Source organism: Heteronotia binoei, chromosome 15 (assembly GCF_032191835.1).
Source record: "Heteronotia binoei isolate CCM8104 ecotype False Entrance Well chromosome 15, APGP_CSIRO_Hbin_v1, whole genome shotgun sequence".
NCBI classification, from domain to species: Eukaryota; Metazoa; Chordata; class Lepidosauria; order Squamata; family Gekkonidae; genus Heteronotia; species Heteronotia binoei.
The window spans coordinates 27,420,499-27,439,690 of NC_083237.1; the positions used below are offsets into that span (position 1 = coordinate 27,420,499).

At 49.2% G+C, this 19,192-nt stretch overlaps 1 protein-coding gene across 1 annotated transcript in view; it reads left to right on the plus strand.

Annotated features, from left to right (window-relative positions):
* The first annotated feature begins 17,615 nt into the window (after positions 1–17,615).
* Positions 17,616–19,192, plus strand: part of LOC132582928 (17-beta-hydroxysteroid dehydrogenase 14-like) — a 75,378-nt gene continuing 73,801 nt past the window's right edge. Inside the window, exon 1 of the mRNA XM_060254583.1 lies at positions 17,616–17,773. Coding sequence (XP_060110566.1) covers positions 17,701–17,773 — 73 coding nt within the window. The 5' untranslated portion in view covers positions 17,616–17,700. The remainder of the gene's footprint in view (positions 17,774–19,192) is intronic.

The following is a 19,192-nucleotide window of genomic DNA, read 5'->3' on the forward strand; positions in this document are numbered from 1 at the left end:
GGTTTTTGGGGGGGAATTGAAGGGGCGTTCCAATAAAATGCAAATAGAAGCAAATGCAGCTAAATAAAATCCCATAGGAATGAATTGTGATGCGTTTGCTTGCGTTCAGCAGCAGCAGTGAACGCAAGAAGAGAACGCACGAATTATTAAACTACCTTTCGGTATATCTTTTGGTATAGTTAAAATGGTCATTAGGACATAGAACCTGTTGTTAATTTATTTGAATCCCACCACTTGGTGGAACCTCAGGCAGGCACAATGCCAGGCCCTCCTAGGAAAAAAATGGAGATCAATCAGATTCATCACTGCTCTCAAGACAGCAGAAAGAAGCTCTCTTTGAGGTGGGGTGCAGAAAGTTAATCCCCTCGGTTGGGCGGGTGGGAAGACAGGAAGGGGGTCAGGCACTTGGCCAGAACATCACTCTGGAGGCAGTCACATCTCTTTTCCCACAAAGGGCCTAATTCCTCTAAAGCCAATACTTTGTAAAGGAAACCCCATTCACCCATGTCGTGGAAAATCACCTTGACATATGGAAGTGTTCGACCCACTGCTCAGTCTCCCATACATGAGTCGCAAATACCATCCACCACTCTGTTGAACGTGGGTATGCCCACCATCTATGGTGAACTGTCATCTCTGCTAGACGTCCTATAAACAGATTGTTAACGCAGCATCGGAGAGCACGCTGATTTAGATGTCTCCTCCGATGTTGATGGTTTATTGCGAGAGTGGCTGATCTCCTTTGTCTAGCATTTCTCGATCCAGAAGGGTAAAAACAAAGAAATGAAATGCAGGTGGAGAGAACAACCGTGGCGCTCGCCAGCATGCTGATCATGGCGGACAATGTCTCCATATCAACATCCATTTTAATGAATTGGAAGAAAAATGGCGGGAATTATTTGAAAATATCTAGAAGGAGCAATGACAGCAGCAACTGGGGTGCATAGATCCGAAGGAAACTGAAAAAGGGCTCTTGACGCTCATTGGACAAAGTATGAGGGACCTGCTGAGAAAGTGGGATCCATCCGCCAAAGTTCTCCTGGGCTATGTCTCCGCGCTTGCGCCAAAGAAGAAACCCGGGATACATTCGAGCGTCTGATCACTCATGCACAGAATACAGAATCAAATCTCAATCTATGCGCATGCGCTGAAAGCAAGTGAGGTAAGGAAAACATGCGGTTTTTGAGGTCTGGACAGCTAACTGCGAAATGATCGTGGGCCTAACCCGCTTCCATGATCAGTCCACCGCCAGTAGTCTGGACGGTCCTGACGCTTTATATAAATCAGTTTTATGAAAAGTGGAGTTCAAAGCGCTTTAGCGGTCCTGTCTGAACAAGCCCTCAAATGGCCCTGCATCGAATCAATATTCAGCGTTTCAAATTTGACCGCCACACAACCACTTTTAATGGTACGTCTGATCGCACCCTAGGAGAACTTTGGGACCCACTTGAGGATGGCAACCTTAGGAAGAACCATTCATCTGCAGCAGCACCACTCTTGTTTCCCCTCAACACACTTGCCAGATAACTTTCAAGTTCCTGGACTACAGCCTCTGGAGTCTTAAAACAATTTACTACCTTTCCCACAAAGGAGTCCAGATATTACTTGGTGTAATGCTAAAATTCGAAACAATTGGGAACTTCTGAAAAAAAAAGATCAGGGGTATCATGAAACACCAAGTGAATGAGTTTTGAAGACGAATCTTTCTTATTATTAGTAGAAAGATAGCAATCTCCATAATGACCTTACAATTTAACACACTATATAAAGTCTTTTGCTCCATACTCCTGATTATTCATTTCTGTGCCCCAGAAAAATATGACAGGAAATGCAGCCTCTACAATCTCACTCCATAGCGAATTAACAAATATATATTTTTAAGACAAAAAAAAAAGCAATAACAAAAACTCCAGGACTTTGTAAACTCTGGAGGGTGCACTTAAGGAGGTTGATTCCAACACCCTTCCCCCATTTTTTTCTCTTTTACCTGACATTTACCAGCCCTTTCATTCTGGATTCCCTGGAGCAGATATAGTTCTCTTTAAGGCTTGATTTTATATATACCCACACCCACAAAAAAAATATCTTTACTTAATTTAGTAAATTAACAAAGCCATACTTCTGCACACCTGGGAGTGACCTGTTTTTATGTAGACACCCCCCCTCTCTCTCTCTCACACACACACACACACACACCTTCTCTATCTGTAAGTGAAGTGATTTGGGCACTTTGGTGATACCTGCCTATGTATATCCTTAAAGCAAAGCAGATTATTCCAGTGGAATTGAAAAGAATGGGATTCATTTCCTGTAATTTTAGAAGTTACTATGTTTTGTACCTAATCTACTCCTTGTGATTGTCTTCTCATAAACAACAGTATTTGAAAAGGAAAATAAATTTGTGGACTTTGTATCACTTTCACCTTCTCCTGAAAAGTTACCCCAGCCCATTTGTCTGAGTGTTAGACTCTTTCAGTACCAATTATCATTCCATATGTTTTGCTTTCTATTATCTCTTCGTTTTAGCAAAAAAACCTTTGCCTGTAGTTTCCTGGCATTGGGCTACAGAGGACCTGTCTTTTTTTTCCTGAGAGTATTCTGCAAAGGACACTGTGAAGTGAGGACTCTGTAAGAATAATAATCCTTTTTACCATACCATATACCCTTGTACTCCATATTTGCTCTCAACAATGGCCAGGGCTTTGGTCATTGCCATCACAGCACTCTGCAAGAGAATTGCACAACAAGCAGGGTTGCCAACTGACCAGAAATGGCTTGTTCTCCTCTTGCACCTCTGACTACACTCTGATGTGGATAAAGGGGAAGTTTTCTAATTATATGGCCTTAAATAATACCTGCAATTCCAGTGGCTACCAAGGTTCTCTTAAAGGGAGAGGGCATTTTTCTTAAGTCCTGTTGGCCACCCTAGTGAGGACAGGATGGAGGGTGATGGGCCAGACCATCTCATCCTTCAGCACCCGAGTCATCAACACCCCCACAAAGACCTGTTGCCTCTGGGTAAGAAAAATGGGGAGGGGGAGCTAACATATGTCAGGGGGGAAATTTGGACTTAGCGATTGGAGTCTGATTCCTAGCCCAGAAAACTGGAGGCTGAATACTGGGGACCTGAAGGGCAGATTTCTTTGGCAGATGGATGAGTTGGAGCAAAAAAGTAGAAATCTGGTCTCTTGGGGTTACAGTTGCCATCAAGATTTTCATGGCATGGAGGGAAATGACATCACCTTGTAAAAAACATTCCCATGATGCCTCTGTTCAAGGGACTGCATTTCATTTTCTCAAGACAGTTGGCAACTGCACTTGGTGTTCTCCAGGAAGGGGGAAAGATCCAGAATGTTTTCAGCTTTGAGGCTTAAATCAGCTTTTTCTAGCCTTATAATGAGAGGAAAGCAAATGGAAGTTCCATGAAACCTTTACTGGTTATGGACATGTTTCAGCCTCACATAAGAGAATTGCCAGATGTCTGAAAAAAACCAGCCTGGCCTCCTCCTGTGCCTTTAGCAGTAACCTGATTTGCAGGAGACCACAGGGGGAGTTTTTCCAACCAAAGAGTATAGAGACAGTATCATTGGGCGTTTTCGCACTGACCTTTTACTGGCGCGACCACCCTCCTCACACCGGAGGATCTGCCCGGATTTCGCACAAGAAGTGCCGGCGCACCCAAAAGAGCCGGCTACTTCTGTTGCGAAACCCGCTCAAACGGAAACCGCCAAGAAGCAGGAAAACGTTTGAGCGGGTTTCGCGACGGAAGTAGCCGGCTCTTTTGGGTGCGCCGGCGCTTCTTGTGCGAAATCCGGGCAGATCCTCCGGTGTGAGGAGGGTGGTCGCGCCAGTAAAAGGTCAGTGCGAAAACGCCCATTGTCTCTTTCCATGCTGTGCAAACCTTCATCTACCAGCCAAGCTGCTCTAAAAAGACCTGAAGAATTCAAAAAATTGGCAACCTATTTGGTTCTTGATCAGGATTACCTGGGCCATGAGAGCTGACAGAGCATCCTTCCCCCTAATATTACTGTGAAGGCTGCCCATGTTGACAATGTTTCCTTTCATTTGCAGTAAGTAGGGCAGTGCATACTGTATATACAAAGGAGAAATGATGTGCCTGATCCCAAAAGGGGAAAAGGTACAAAGCTGCCATATGCAACTGCAGACCATTACATTAATCCACATAGCTTAGAGTTGTCCCTTGGCAGAGACCCTCCCCAGTAGGGCTAGCAGAAATCCTGGCACCTGGAGATGGCAGGGATGAATACTTAGGTTCTCAGCTGTGCAGCCACGGCCCATCTCTCTTGTTCCGATTTGGGCACCGGATGACTGAAGGACCCAGGAAAAGCCCTGCAACTCTAAACTGTACACCATTCCAGTCAGGGCTGGCCCTGCCACTAGGCAAACTAGGTGATTGCCTAGGGCACCAGGCTTTTGGGGGCAGCAACATTGGTGACATCATGCAGCCACCCAGTCTGGCGGCCTTTCAGAATTCTCCTCCCACAGTCTCCAAGAGACACAGGCAGCAGGGCTTTCTCCTTGTTTTTGCACCTCTGGGCCCATAGGACAGAATGGAGGGATTGGACTGCTGCTGCCGGGGGGCACCAGAAGTTAGCTTTGCCAAGGGTGCCAGATAGTCTCGGGCTGGCCCTGATTCCAGTATTTTTTTTTTTCAGCGTCCCTTTCAACTCTGGAGGAAGCCAGATGTCCCCAGGAACAGGGAATCTGCTTATACATTAAAAACAGTCACCCTGGATGCTAATAAAAGAGCTCACAGCATTGAGTTCTCCTTTCCCCAAGCCCTCCTCCCCTGGTTCCACCCATAAATCTCCACGTATTCAACAGCCTAGAGCTGGCAACCCAATATGGCCCTTCAAATGCTGGTATGAGAGTTACAGGTTCTAAATATGCAGGTTTCATTTGCCATCGTAGCTCATTGGCATTGATGAACCTCTTCTACATGAATCTATGTGTGGGATAAAAATTAGCAAAGTGTTTCTGTAACAGGGAAAAAGTAAATGCAGAGTTGTGTGCATTTAGTTCTAAGGCAAATTTACAAGATAAAATCAGGGAAGGGTTACAAGATAAAATCAGGGAAGGGTTACATGGGAAATAAAAGAAAATAAAGAACAGTTTATCTACCTATCTAATCGACACCCTCTTGTGTACATTGTGGTGTCTTCTCTAACAATAACTCAAGAACAAAGGGAGGAAGACTCATTCTCCCCAAACTTCTCCTTCTGTGCACCTGCCAGAGAGCAGGTGAGGCCACCAAAATATTGATCAGCCAATAGCTAGGCTGAAGGTCACCTCATTATGAAAGGACCTTCCCCTTCTGTGGCAGGAAGATCCTCTCAAAATCTCATTGGATGTAAGCTAAGCTTGCTACCATTAACACATATAAACAACACCTTAACTTAACTTCTTCATGACACAAAGGTTGACGCTCGCACACAAAAAACCCAACACTATTTCAACCTCCAGTTAAACTAGAAGCCATTGCTACATCCTCGAACACCAGAGTCTACCAGCTAATTCGTTTTAAATGAAGACGTACTCCCTTTAGAAGCCATTAGCATGGGAGACATGGGGCCTCAGGAAAAGCGAGTCCCAAGAGCTTCATGTAAATATGCTGTTCTCAGGCTAATGTAATTTCTTTAGTTGCAAAGCTAAAGTCATTCTGACTTTTGAATAAACAAGACACATATCTCCAGGCAGGGCTTTTTTGTGTGGAAAAAGCCCAGCAGGAACTTATTTGCATATCAGGTCACACCTCCTGATGCCAAACCAGCCGGAACTGCATTCTTGCTCAAAAAAAGTCCTGCCTCTGGGGATTCTGCCTGGAACCCCCTCCCCCAGTTTGAAAATCACTCACCATCTCCAGCATTGTTCACCAGACAGTCCAGGCATCCGTCACATTCTACAGTGACCCAAATCAACCTCTGCAAGAACAGGGAGGAAGAGAGATCTAAGGCAAGACAAGGATAATAGCACTGAGAGCCCTGCAGTCCCAGAGCTGTTCCAGGTGTTCAGAACAAGCACAGGAGACAAGGATGGATAAGTAGGAAAGGAGCCTGAGAAACAGAGGAGAGGAGCCATATGTGTGGGCGGGAGGGGCAATCCTGTAAATTCCATACAAGGCCAACACCATGCTGGGAATTATTAGGAAGGGAATTGAAAACAAATCAGCCAGTATCATAATGCCCCTGTATAAATCGATGGTGCAGCCTCACTTGGAACACTGTACAATTCTGGTCACAGCACCTCAAAAAAGATATAGCATTGGAAACAGTGCATAAAAGGGCAACTAGAATGATTAAAGGGTTGGAACACTTTCCCTATGAAGAAAGGTTAAAACACTCAGGGCTCTTTAGCTTGGACAAAGGTTGACTGTGGGGTGACATGATCGAGGTTTACAAGATTATACATGGGATAGAGAAGGTAGAGAAAGAACTACTTTTCTCCCTTTCTCACAATATGAGAACTTGTGGACATCCAATGAAATTACTGAGCAGTCGAGTTAGAACTGATAAAAGGAAGTCTTTCTTTACCCAAAGGGTGATTATCATATGGAATTCACTGCCACAGGAGGTGGCGGCAGCAACAAGCATAGACAGCTTCAAGAGGAGATTAGATAAGCATATGAAGCAGAGGTCCATCAGTGGCTATTAGCCACAGCTTATCGTTGGAACTCTCTGTCTGGGGCAGTGATGTTCTGTATTCTGGGTGCTTGGAGGGCACAGTGGGAAGGCTTCTAGTGGCCTGACCCCACTGGTTGGTAAAATGAGTACCCAGCTTGCTGGGGGGAAAGTGTAGATGACTGGGGAAGGCAATGGCAAACCACCCCGTAAAAAGTCCATCATGAAAACGTGAAAGCAACGTCACCCCAGCGTCAAAGCGACTGGTGCTTGCACAGGGGACTACCTTTACTGTTTTTTTAACCTTCTGTGATAAATTTTCAGGCTAAGTAGTAAGCAGTATTTCCCAGCGTTGTCTTTTCTGGAGTTCTGCTTTAACGCAGGGAGTTCCGCCTTCTTTCTTCCATTGTAGCTGCTAGAGATCCAGGGGAATCTGAGTATAGCAAGTAATATCGGCTAGACTTCCCTTTTTCCAAGACTGAAGCAAACTTGCTTAACAGATGGTAGAATTGAGGCAGCACACTGATAGCTGCTACAGTAATGGACAGACTGCAGGTCATTTTCTCCAATAATCTAGCTTTTCTCTCTCCCTTGTTAGCTCAACCAGATGGTGCAGAGTAGTTAGGGTGTTGCAGCAAGATAAAACAACTTCTGGCTTGTACCAGTCACATTACTCTTAGCTTAGCCCTGACCTGGATAGCCCCAGGATAGCCTGATCTCATCAGATCTCCAAAGCTAAGCAGAGCCAATGTGGTGACTGTAAGGTACCACACGTGGAGACGTACGAAGGGCAACATAGTTTATTACATGGTACAATACAAGATGGAAGAGAGAGAGCACGCGGGCCGGGTCCCGCATATATACAGTTGCCGGACTATTCTTCCTGCTGGCTGGTCCAATGCAGACCAGCCGTACTTCCCGCCACTGGCTGTGATTGGCGGATAGTCGCGTCCCGCGCGGAGGCACCTGGATATTTCTCAGTTACCTCCGCGGCTGGGGTGGACTGATGTTATTTAGCTGTTGTGGCCTTTATGAACTGGTTGCGTTCTGCGAACGCCATACACTACACTCCTCCCCCCTTAGTTAGTGACATAGTCCTGGAGGTAGGCAGGAGGTCGACGCTCCTGTGTTGAACGCCTTGGAGTTGCTTGTGGTGCCGGGGCTCCTTCCGCATCCGGGGCTTCCCCGGGGGGTTGAGCGTTGGGGGGCTGTGGGTCTGGATCCGAGGGTTGGTCCGCCTCTGCCGGTGGGTGTGGCCTTGGTGCAGGCGCGGGTGTCATTGGGTGCTCCTCGGACCCCGCCCCCTCCCTCGTTTCCGTGGGTACCTCTGGGAGAGTCCGGCGGCGCAACTGGTCGATGTGCCGGCGTAGGATCTGTCCCCCCTCGGTGGATACCTCGTAGTGGCGGGAACCCACGACCCGTAGTACCCGCCCGGCTACCCACTCTGGGCCTGAAGCGTAGTTGCGGGCGAACACTGGGTCCCCCGCGAAGAACCCCCTAGCCGCGTCTCTGACCTCCGGGGACCCACGCACGTCGGAGGCTCGGTCGGGGTGTAGCCGGTCTAGCCTTGTGGTGAGCTTGCGTCCCATGAGGAGCTCGGCTGGGCTGACCCCGGTATCTGGGTTTGGAATGACCCGGTTGTCGAAGAGGAACGCGGCTAGCCGGTGGTCCCAATCGCCCTGCACTATTCTGCCCAGGGCCTCTTTTGTTGTCCGGACCATCCGCTCGGCCTGGCCGTTGGTGGCCGGGTGGAAGGGAGCTGACCGGATGTGTCTAATGAGGTACCTCTGGAGGAACGCCTGGAATTCCCCCGATGTGAACGCTGCCCCGTTGTCCGAGACTATGATGTCCGGGATACCGTGGGTGCACAGGACCCTGCGTAATGCTCTAATGTCTGCTGCTGACGAGGTAGACCCTACGGGGATGACCTCTAACCATTTTGTGTATGCATCTACCATGATTAGGAAGATCTGTCCGTGGAACGGCCCGGCAAAGTCAATGTGGAGCCGGGACCACGGTTTCCTTGTGGTCTCCCACCGTGTAGCTGGGGCGCTGGGTGGGTCCGGCCTCGACTCCTGGCATGTGCAGCATCTCCGGACCCAGTTCTCTATCTCCCCGTCCATCCCCGGCCACCATACGTAGCTCCTGGCTAGGGCCTTCATTCTCACTATGCCTGGGTGTGTTTCGTGAAGTGATTCCAAAATCCGTTTCTGTAGAGGAGGGGGGACCACTACCCTGCTCCCCCATAGTAGGCACCCCTTGTGGGCTGCTAGTTCCTCCCTTCGCATTTTGTAGGGTTTGAACTCTTCCCCCATGTCCCCCTCTGGCCACCCCCTCACCACCCAGTCGAGCACCCGTGCCAGGGTTTTGTTTTTCCCGGTGGCTTTGGCCACCTCCGCTGCGTGGAGGGGCTGATCCGGGAGTGCCTCGATCGACATGACCTGGTGTGCTGGGGCTGGATCGGGGCCTGTGTCTGGGAGTGGCAGCCGGCTGAGTGCGTCCGCGTGACCCATTGCCTTGCCCGCCCTGTGTACCAGTGCGTAGGAGTATGAGTTGAGGAATTGGTTCCACCTCAACACCCTCTGGGACAGGATTTGGGGAGTTTGGCGGTCTGGGGCCAACAGACCCAAAAGCGGCTTATGGTCCATCGCTATTGTGAACCGGCGCCCATACAAATAATCGTTGAATTTGTGGACCCCCGCTACTATGGCCAGGGCCTCCTTGTCGATTTGTGCATAGTTCCGTTCCGCCGACGTCAGGGTGCGTGAGTAGTATGCGACCGGAACCTCCCGGCCATCCAGTAACTGGTGCCCCAGGACAGCGCCCACCCCGTACGGCGACGCATCGCATGCTAGGATGACCGGCAGGCTCTCGTCGAAGTGGTGCAGCACCGCGTTGGAGACCAGAACATCCTTAACTGCCTGGAAGGCGGCGGCTTGCTTCTTCCCCCACACCCATGGAGCTTTTTTGTCCAGTAGTCGGTGTAGGGGTTCGGCAAGGGCCGCCTTGTGGGGTATGAACGTGTGGTAGAAATTGAGGACCCCCAAGAAGCTCTGTAGCTCCGCTTTACACGTGGGGGCTGGGGCTTGAACAATGGCCCTGGTCTTTTCCTCGGTCGGGTGGATTCCCTCCGCGTCCACTGCGAAGCCCAGGAACTCCACCCGTGGCACCCCCAGCATGCACTTCTCCCTTTTAACCTTTAGTCCAGCGGCTTGAAAACGGCGGAGCACCTCCCGGAGGCGGTTGCGGAATTCCTCAGGGTCCGGGGCGGCGATTAAAACATCGTCGAAAAACGGCTGGACTCAGGGGATCCCTTTAAGGAGAGCATCCATTATGCTCTGGAAGATTCCCGGAGCCACGCTGACCCCAAACTGTAACCTGTTCACCCTGAACGCCCCCCTGTGGGTAACAATCGTCTGTGCCTCAGCCGTTTTGGCGTCCACCGGGAGCTGCTGGTAGGCTTGTGCCAGGTCCAGCTTCCCGAAAATCTTTGACCCCGCCTGGGCGGCCAGGACGTGGCTGACTACTGGCACCGGGTATGGGTTGTCTTGGAGCGCTTTGTTAATTGTGCACTTGTAATCTGCACATATCCGCACGTCCCCATTGGGTTTGACCGGAGTCACTATGGGGGTCTCCCACATGGCGTAATCGACCGGCTCCAGGACCCCTTGTGCTACTAGGCAGTCCAACTCTGCCTCGATCTTGGGCTTCAAGGCGAAGGGGACCCTCCTTGCCTTGAGCCGGATCGGTCTGACCGTCGGGTCGAGCGGTAGGGAGATGGCCGGGCCCTTGTAACTACCCAGCGACCCATCAAATACGTCGGGGAACTCTCTGCACACCTCCCCGAACCCCCCCGCTGTGGTCGTGCGCGCCACCTCTATTCGGATTCCCAATGGGCCAAACCATGCCAGACCCAAGAGGGTGGTAAGCGGCCGCCTGACCACCAGGATGTCTAGGGGCCCTCTGAAGGACCCCAGCTCCACCTGCACCCGTGCCCACCCCGCTATTTGGACCAGGTTTTGCTGGAAGTCCCGCAATATGAAATTTGCCGGTTGCAGCTGCAGCCCCTGGCCGGGGCGTAGCCTTCTCAGGGTCTCCTCCGCGATTATGGAGATGGAGGAGCCCGAGTCCACTTCCATGACGCAGGGGGCCCCGTCTATGAGGACCGCCATCTTTATCTTGTTGGGGGTAGTCAGGGGCAAACTCAGTACCTGAAGTGAGGTGGAGGCTGTTGAGTGGGACTCTGTGGCCTCGTGGTGCGCGGTCGGTCGCGGGCGGTTGTGCTTGGCTCGGCAAGCTCGCGCGATGTGGCCAGTCTTCCCGCAGCTCCTGCAGTCCCAGGTCCGGTACTGGCAGTCCCTCCGATCGTGGGGGTCGCCGCAGCTGGCGCATTTGGCCCTTTCGTTAGTGCGCTGGTTCGGCCGTTCGCTGGCTCGGGGGCGCTGTGGAGCTCGGGCAGCTGGTCCTGCGGCGCGTCGCGTCTGGAAGGCTTCCCCCTCGTCCTGGTGCTCGGGGTCCAGCTCCTCGAGGTGGGCGGTCTCGGTCTTGACCCGGGGAAAGGTCCGGGCAGCCCTCTCGAATGCTACCGCCTCGCTGAAGGCGCCCTGGAGGGTGAGCTCTTCTTTGGCGAAGAGCTTCTGCTGGAGCCTTTCGTCGCGGAGGCCCCACGTGAATCGGTCGGCCAGGGTTTCCTCCAACTGGGGGAAGTTGCAGTTCCTGGCGAGCTTGTGGAGGGCCGCCAAGTAGTCCGCGGCTGACTCTCCAGCGGTCTGGTCCCTTTTGTGGAACAGGAATCTGCGGGCCACCCGCGAGGGCTGCGGCAAGAAATGGCCCGTGAGGAGCCTGATGATCTCCTCGTAGGATTTCTCCGCGAGGCGGGCGGGAGCCGAGAGACCCTTGGCGATCTCGAACGTGGCTGGCCCGCAGACGCTCAGGAGAACATCCCTCTTTGATCCGGCGTCGGTGATCTTGTTGGCCCGGAGGTAGAACTCGACCCGTTCCGCGTAGGACTCCCAGCCCTCTGGATTCGCGGGGTCGAATGGCTCGATGTAACCGGTGTTCCCGCCCTGGTTGGCCATGGCGGCGGCGGCGGTCGTGGCCGGTCGTTCGTTGCCCAAGATCTCCGATTGTAGCCGATGAGGCTAGAATCCCATCCTCATCGCCACTGTAAGGTACCACACGTGGAGACGTACGAAGGGCAACATAGTTTATTACATGGTACAATACAAGATGGAAGAGAGAGAGCACGCGGGCCGGGTCCCGCATATATACAGTTGCCGGACTATTCTTCCTGCTGGCTGGTCCAATGCAGACCAGCCGTACTTCCCGCCACTGGCTGTGATTGGCGGATAGTCGCGTCCCGCGCGGAGGCACCTGGATATTTCTCAGTTACCTCCGCGGCTGGGGTGGACTGATGTTATTTAGCTGTTGTGGCCTTTATGAACTGGTTGCGTTCTGCGAACGCCATACACTATAGTGACAGGCAATGACAAACCACCTCCAAACCTCTCTTGCTTTGAAAAACCTTGTGGGGTTGCCATAAGTCAGCCATGACTTGATGGCAACAACAAAAAGAGCAGGTGGGGTGTAAAAAAATTATCTGCCTTGGGCATCAAATAGTCTTGGTATGCCCCCATACAAAGATGAAAGAACATTTTGTGGAGATGCTGAAGAAGAACCCCCAAAGAAGTACCAGTCTCCACCCAGTTTTAGCCTACCTTAATGTCCAACTCCTTGCAAACATTACAGACCTTGAAGCAAGCCTCCCCTGGGCACCCAGAAGCCTGCAGCTTCCTCTGAATCTCTTGTACCTTTTCCACTACAAGGGGATAAAACAGAACACTTGTCAGCAGGACAAAACTTCTAAACCTGCCTTTTTTGTGCAGCCTCCGCCTTATCCTTCCATCTGTCTTTCCACCTGTGCTGAAACTCTAAGTACACACACAAGCATGTTTGCTAAATGCACTGAAGACTGTTGCTCTGCTCTCTTGATGGTTTTCTCCATTTGGAAAAAGGTAGGCTAAAAGGGCTGCAAAATAAATAAATATACTCTGTTTTAAATGGGGAAACAACTCCTTGGGGGAGGGAATCCCATCAAGAGTTGTCTACTGGTACAGGGGAAGAGAAGAACTTGATGACCGATGAGTAGACACAGACCATGAGCAGCAAAAAGAAGGGCTGATGATCCTACTTTTCATCATCTGCCTCCTTCTCTTCATGTATTTGCCAACACTCTACTCAACTTACATTTCTTACCTGTCTTCTCTCCCTCAAAGGGCTTAAAGCAGAAGATGGGCAATGCCACTTTGACCACAGTCCTCTCATTCAAAGTTTTGCCCCACAGAATCCACAAACTGAAGTTACATTTGCAGGACAGACAAAAATGCCTCTGATCATAAAAATGGCACATTCCCCTCCCTCCTAAATTCCCTCCACCCCAGATTAGAGATGTAGGGAATATGGAGGCCAGCCTGGAATCACAGCTTATCCCCAGACTACAGAAATCAGTTCCTCTGGAGAAAATGGCTGATTCAGAGGGTGGACTCTATGGCATTGTAGCCCACTGAGGCTCCTGACCTCTCCTGGCTCCATCCTCAAATCTCCAGGAGTTTCCTAACCTGGACATGGCAGCCCTCCCCCCCCCACTCCACCTGGTGGTCAGTGGGGAACTGGCAACCCTAATTGGGGAGCAAAATGTCCTAAGTTTTCCTGGCAGATTTGACCCCAACCCCTGTTGGCAGAAATTGGCCACTCCCCCATACCCACTTCTCTCCATTCAACCAGTTCTTTCACAGTGGCTAAACCAATGCTTGAGGTGCCACCAGTCACAATCACGACCTTGCTTGGGTAATGCAGTGAAGTTGCCATGACAGTTCTTTTGCTTCCGTTGCTCTTAATGACTAAAATTCACATTGCGTTTGGGTATATATACACTACTGGGTGGAGCAACACAACTTCTGAATTAGGATGTTGGGAGGAGGGAAAGTAGCTATTTTGCTGACTGTCCCTTGGCACTGGTTGTGGAGCATGAGGGCTGGTCAACATTGAACAGGGAGAAGAAGACTGAGGGGAGGCTTTCTAGAAGCTTCTGTGTTTTGTCCACTTTACAGCTTCTTTCTTGGAAGGCTTGAGCTGAAGACACAGTAGGTAGAAGCTGTGAGGAAAACCACTCTCACTGATTCCTATTCAGGATCTTTCTGCTAAGGCTGCTTTTCCTTTCCCAGTGCTCAGCTAATTTCCTATGTGGTGGATCTCTTTGCTCTTTCCTCTCTCTTCTAAAACCACTCTCCTAAAAAATATTCTGCCCACGTGGTATATTTTCATTCCACCTAATTTCTTCTTGTTTCAGCTCTCCCTCTCACCTCTGTTGTCTGAAATCACTTCCTGGGGAAGAGGGTGGCCCTCAGAACTTCACTTCACCTGTGACACCTGGATTGGAGGAACTATGGCTAAGGTTGCCAGTTCCAGGTTGTGGAAATACCTGGAGTGTTTGGAGATGGAGCCTGAGAAGGACAGAGTTTGGGGAGGTGAAGGACTTCTATGGAATATAAGGGCACTGAGTCCACCTTCCAATGCAGCCATTTTCTCCAGGTGCTCTATTGCCAGGAGATCAGTTATAATAGCAGGAGGTTGGCAAACCTGACTGTGACTAAAGCAGATTCCACAACAAAACAACGCTGCCCAGAGATTGCTTACCAGTTGGCAACCTCCATGGAGATATCCTGAAATTGCAATTGGTCTCTGGACTACAGAGATCAGTTTCTCTGGAGGAAATGGCTACTTGGAGGGAGGACTCTATGGTATGACAACCATGGTGAGGGCTGAGGGCTCTCTCCTCCCCAAACTCCATCCTCTCTAGGTTCTACTCCCCAAATCTCCAGGAATTTCCCAAGCAACCTAGAGTTGGCAACCCTACCCCCAAGACTGCAGGGGCTACCTTCTTCCAAACCAGATTGTGCCAGACAATAGTGCTACCAAGATGTGTGTGTGTGTGAGTGGAGGGGGGGCTTTTGGAAAAGAGGCCCGAAACCTCGAACTCATCCTTAGTTCCAACACCCAGGTTACATCCATCTGTTCTTTGGATTACTGTTAAAAGGAATTGAGCAGAAGAAGATACTAAATTGTTTTAAAGTTCCAGAAAGACGCATTCTCTTCCTTCATGATATTTTCATTCTGTGGATTCCCTTATCAGCACTGTTTCTCTTCACTTAATTTAAAGCTTGGACTTTGAACTTCTGGAAGTGATTAGAGACTTTGGCTGATTTCACAGTGAAAATGACACAATTTTATCCTGTTGTGAAAAAATCCACTTCAGTTTGAACCATTTCTGGGCTATCAGACAGCAGGATCCCAGCAGCTGTCAGTGGTTGCCGATTCACACTGCTAGCCTGGCTGAACCATGGACCTGCTGCAGAAAGTGTTGTCTTTTTAAAAAAGGCCCCCATGTGCATGCTCAGTAGGAAAAGTGCAAAAGCGCTCCTCGGAGAGAGGTTGGGGGGAACCCCCCCACCTCCACCTTGCTGGAAACAGTTTGGTGCAATCACACAGTTCTTCCGTTTATCAGTTGCCCCAGGGCATTCAGACAGCAGCCGATTATGTGACCTACATCCGATTCAGGGGGATGCTACCGGGAAAATCCAGGTAGCTTTTTTATATGGAGAGGAGGCATCTGGAGATGGGGTGAGTATGGGTGCAGCTCAGAGGGCAGATGTGCTTGTGTGATTGTGCACTTTTAATCCGAATGGGAGGCAGGGCTAGGTTGGGGCAAATTTCCTGTGTGAAACCACCCTTCTTGTCTGCATTAAATATTGGATGGAGAAATGTTTTGAGAAAGGCTTTCCTTTCGCAAGCTTGAATGACTATTATCTTTAAAGCGACAGTGTCTAATGGAATTCCACGGTAGCAGATACTATGCAATGAGAATGTAATGATTTTGTTTATTCATATGAACATTATATACATGGTTAATCGTGTTTCACACTCTAGTAAATAGTTGCATTTGCATAAAGTTGCTCTTTGATGATTATCCATACTTTGTTACAGTCCACACTGAAGCCTATGTATTTTCAATATATTTCCCTGGTCCTGGCAGGATTTATTGATCATTCAGGGCTGGTTCTAGGTTTTGGGGGGCTATGGGAAGACAGTTCCTAGGGCCCTCTCCCTTCTTCTGCCCATCATGAAGCTCTCAGGCTCTTCAGCCCACCTGCTGGGTCTCCTTACATTCTGCAGACAAAGACAAGTCCCTTTAGAAAGAAGGTGCTTCCCCCTACAGTCCTCTCTACGTATAACTTTACCAACACATTCTGAGTGATCCTACTAAGCATATTTTGAGTTTAATCAAGGTGGTAGTCCAGGATGCCTTATCAATGAGGTACATTGATATGGCTACATTTCAGTATTTGATTGATAATTTTTCTCAAGTCCCTGTTTTTTATGTATTATCCAAAATACATAAACCTCAGTGGCCCCCTCCTGGCAGACCAATCATTTCAGGTTGTAATTCTATTTTGGAAGCTCTATGTACATTGACAGTTTTTTACAACCCTTTGTTTAGAAAAAGTCTTATTTAAGGGATACAAAAGATTTTATTTCTAAAATAAAAGGTGTTAAAGTTGCAGACCACACAGTTCTAGTGACAGTGGATATCACAGCTTTGTATACATCAACCGCCCCAATGACAAAGCTAGAGAGTGTATTAGATCGACATTAGAGGAAAGAGAAGTTAAGATCCCTCCTACACAATTTTTAGTTGAACCAACTGAACTGCTTATTGGAAAAAAAATATATAATTATTTTTTTTTCTTCAAAAGACAGGCATGGCCATGGGAAGCATATTTGACCCTAGAGAGCCAGTTTGGTGTAGTGGTTAAGTGTGCGGACTCTTATATGGGAGAACCAGGTTTGATTCCCCACTCCTCCATTTGCAGCTGCTGGAATGGCCTTGGGTCAGCCATAGCTCTCATAGTGCTTGAAAAGACAGCTTCTGGGAGAGCTCCCTCAGCCCCACCCACCTCACAGGGTGTTTTTTTTGTGGGGGAGGAAGGTAAAGGGGATTGTAACCCACTCTGAAACTCTGAGATTCAGAGTGGAGGGTGGGATATAAATCCAATATAATCTTCTCCTCCTCCTAGACTTGCCAATCCCCAGGTTCCGGGGGGGGGGGTGTTCTCCCGCTTTCCCAGACTCCTTCCGGCCCCCAGTCAGCTGGCCGCCGGGAGGAAACCCTGCCCCCACAGCCACCATGTGACTTTCCACCTCTGGAGGCTTCAGTCTCTGATTGGAAAGGCTTCCTCTTGGGATGGTGTGTCTGTGTTACTTTGAAGAAGTTGGCAGCAATTTGGAGATCGATTCTCATAGGGTATAATGGGGAATTGATCTGGAGGTATCAGTGGCTCTGGGGGGCTGTTTTTGAGGTAAAGTCACCAAATTTTCAGTAGAGTATCTAGTGCATCTCCCCAAAGTACCCCCCAATTTTCAAAATGATTGGACCAGGGGGTCCAATTCTATGAGCCCTAAAAGAAGGTGCCCCTATTCTTCATTATTTCCTATGGAAGGAAGGCATTTAAAAAGGTGTGTTGTCCCTTTAAATGTGATGGCCAGAACTCCCTTATCACACCCTTGCTCCTGGCTCCACCCCCAAAGTCTCCTGGCTCCACCCCCAAATATTTCTTGAATTGGACTTGGCAACCCTACCTCCTCCTCCTCCTCCTTCAAACCTTTTTATGGCTTTATTGGAAAGAGACTACATTTATAACAGCTCTGCTAATCTGTTCTATTAAAAATACGTTTTACAGACCTTTTATTAACCTCTTAGGACACAGATCTCTTTAAATGTTTTGGATATTCAGACAGGAGGCAGCTCATGGTCCAAAAACCCTCAACCACCAAACGCCTGAGCAACCCTCTCCCCAGGCTGGATCAGGTCTTGCCTCACCCCCAAACCCACATAGGATTCCTTTTCTTTGGTTGCTCCTCTCCTCTCTCCCCCCAGGCTCCTTTGCTGCCCATCCTTCTCTGTCTTGTTCCCAACACCTGGAACAGGTGCAGCCCTGATTAGTCAATGGTTGCCTGCAACTCAGTTCTGCTGCTGTCCTTGCCTTTCCTTAGTTGTCTCCCTCCCTGTTCCTGCAGAGGTTGATTTTGGTAGCTGTAGAATGTTACAGATGCCTGGACTGCCTGGCAAACAATGCTGGAACTGGTGAGTAACTTTCAAACTTTTGGGGTGTGGGAGGAATCCCTGGGATATTTGGGTCTGGAGTCATTCAGCAGGCACTACCCATTGACTTACCAGACATCTTTAAAACCCTTTCCCAGGTTTTAAAACTTTCAACATAAATATTGTATCTTGAATCATTTTACTTTATGGAACTTATTTTAATAATTTGTACCACTGAGGAAAGCCTTGTGGCCAAAATGTGTTTGATCAGTTTGGTGTAGTGGTTAAGTGTGCAGACTCTTACCTGGGAGAACCAGGTTTGATTCCCCACTCCCTCTCTTACAGGTGCTGGAATGGCCTTGGGTCAGCCATAGCTCTGGCAGAGGTTGTCCTTGAAAGGGCAGCTGCTGTGAGAGCTCTCTCAGTCCCACCCACTTCACAGAGTGTCTGTTGTGGGGGGAGAAGATATAGGAGATTATAAAGCTGCTCTGAGTCTCTGATTCAGAGAGAAGGGCGGGGCATAAATCTGCAGTCTTCTTCTTGGAATTTTAAAATTATTTGTAATGCATTCAAAATTTATTAATTTAGCATATGCAGCCCATTAGAATTTATTCTGTTAAGAGGCTGTTTGTCAGCCTTCTTGGTTACCTGGGCTTTTGGAACTGAAGTTTCTTCCCCTTTCTGTTGTTGCCTCTAAGTTGCTCTGGAACTTGAATAGAGCTGTTTTTCTGCAGACTGATGCAGCTCCCCTTGGAAACTACCTGTAAGTAAACGCTTCCAGGACATTGGCCAGAAGTCCAGAAGAGCTCCCTTCTGTCAAACTAGATTTTGCCTAAGGGCAGGACTTTCAGAACTTGTGACCTGAACAGTCAGACCCACACTTGAAACCTTCAGGCTCTGGATGGGGCTGCCAAGTGTTTGGTATTGACCTAGAAAAGTCCAGTATTCTCACAGACTGTCCAGGGGAAAAAACTGATAAAATACAAGATGTCCAGAATTTTTAGTGTTTTCACCAAAGAGTAATTGAAAATACTCTACTCTCCAGTTGAACTGACAACCAAGCACAAAGAGAGTGAAGTGTGGTGTTTGCACTTGGAGGAGGCACTGCCATGGCAGGCCAGACATGACGCAGCAGTCAGGTTGCCAGCAGTAATGTTGCCTGGAGCTTTGGAGATGGAACCTGGGATGGACAGGGAAGTCAGTGAGGTACAAGGCCACGGAGTCCACCCTCCAAAGCATCCATTTTCTCCAGGGGAACTGATCTCTGTAGTCTGGAGAGGAGCTGTAATTCCAGGGGATCCCCAGGTCCCACCTGGAGGCTGGCATCCCTACTAGCCACCAGTGCTTTGCAATGGGGCTGGGTGCTCATCTGAGGGTGAACAGCAGGTTTTGTATG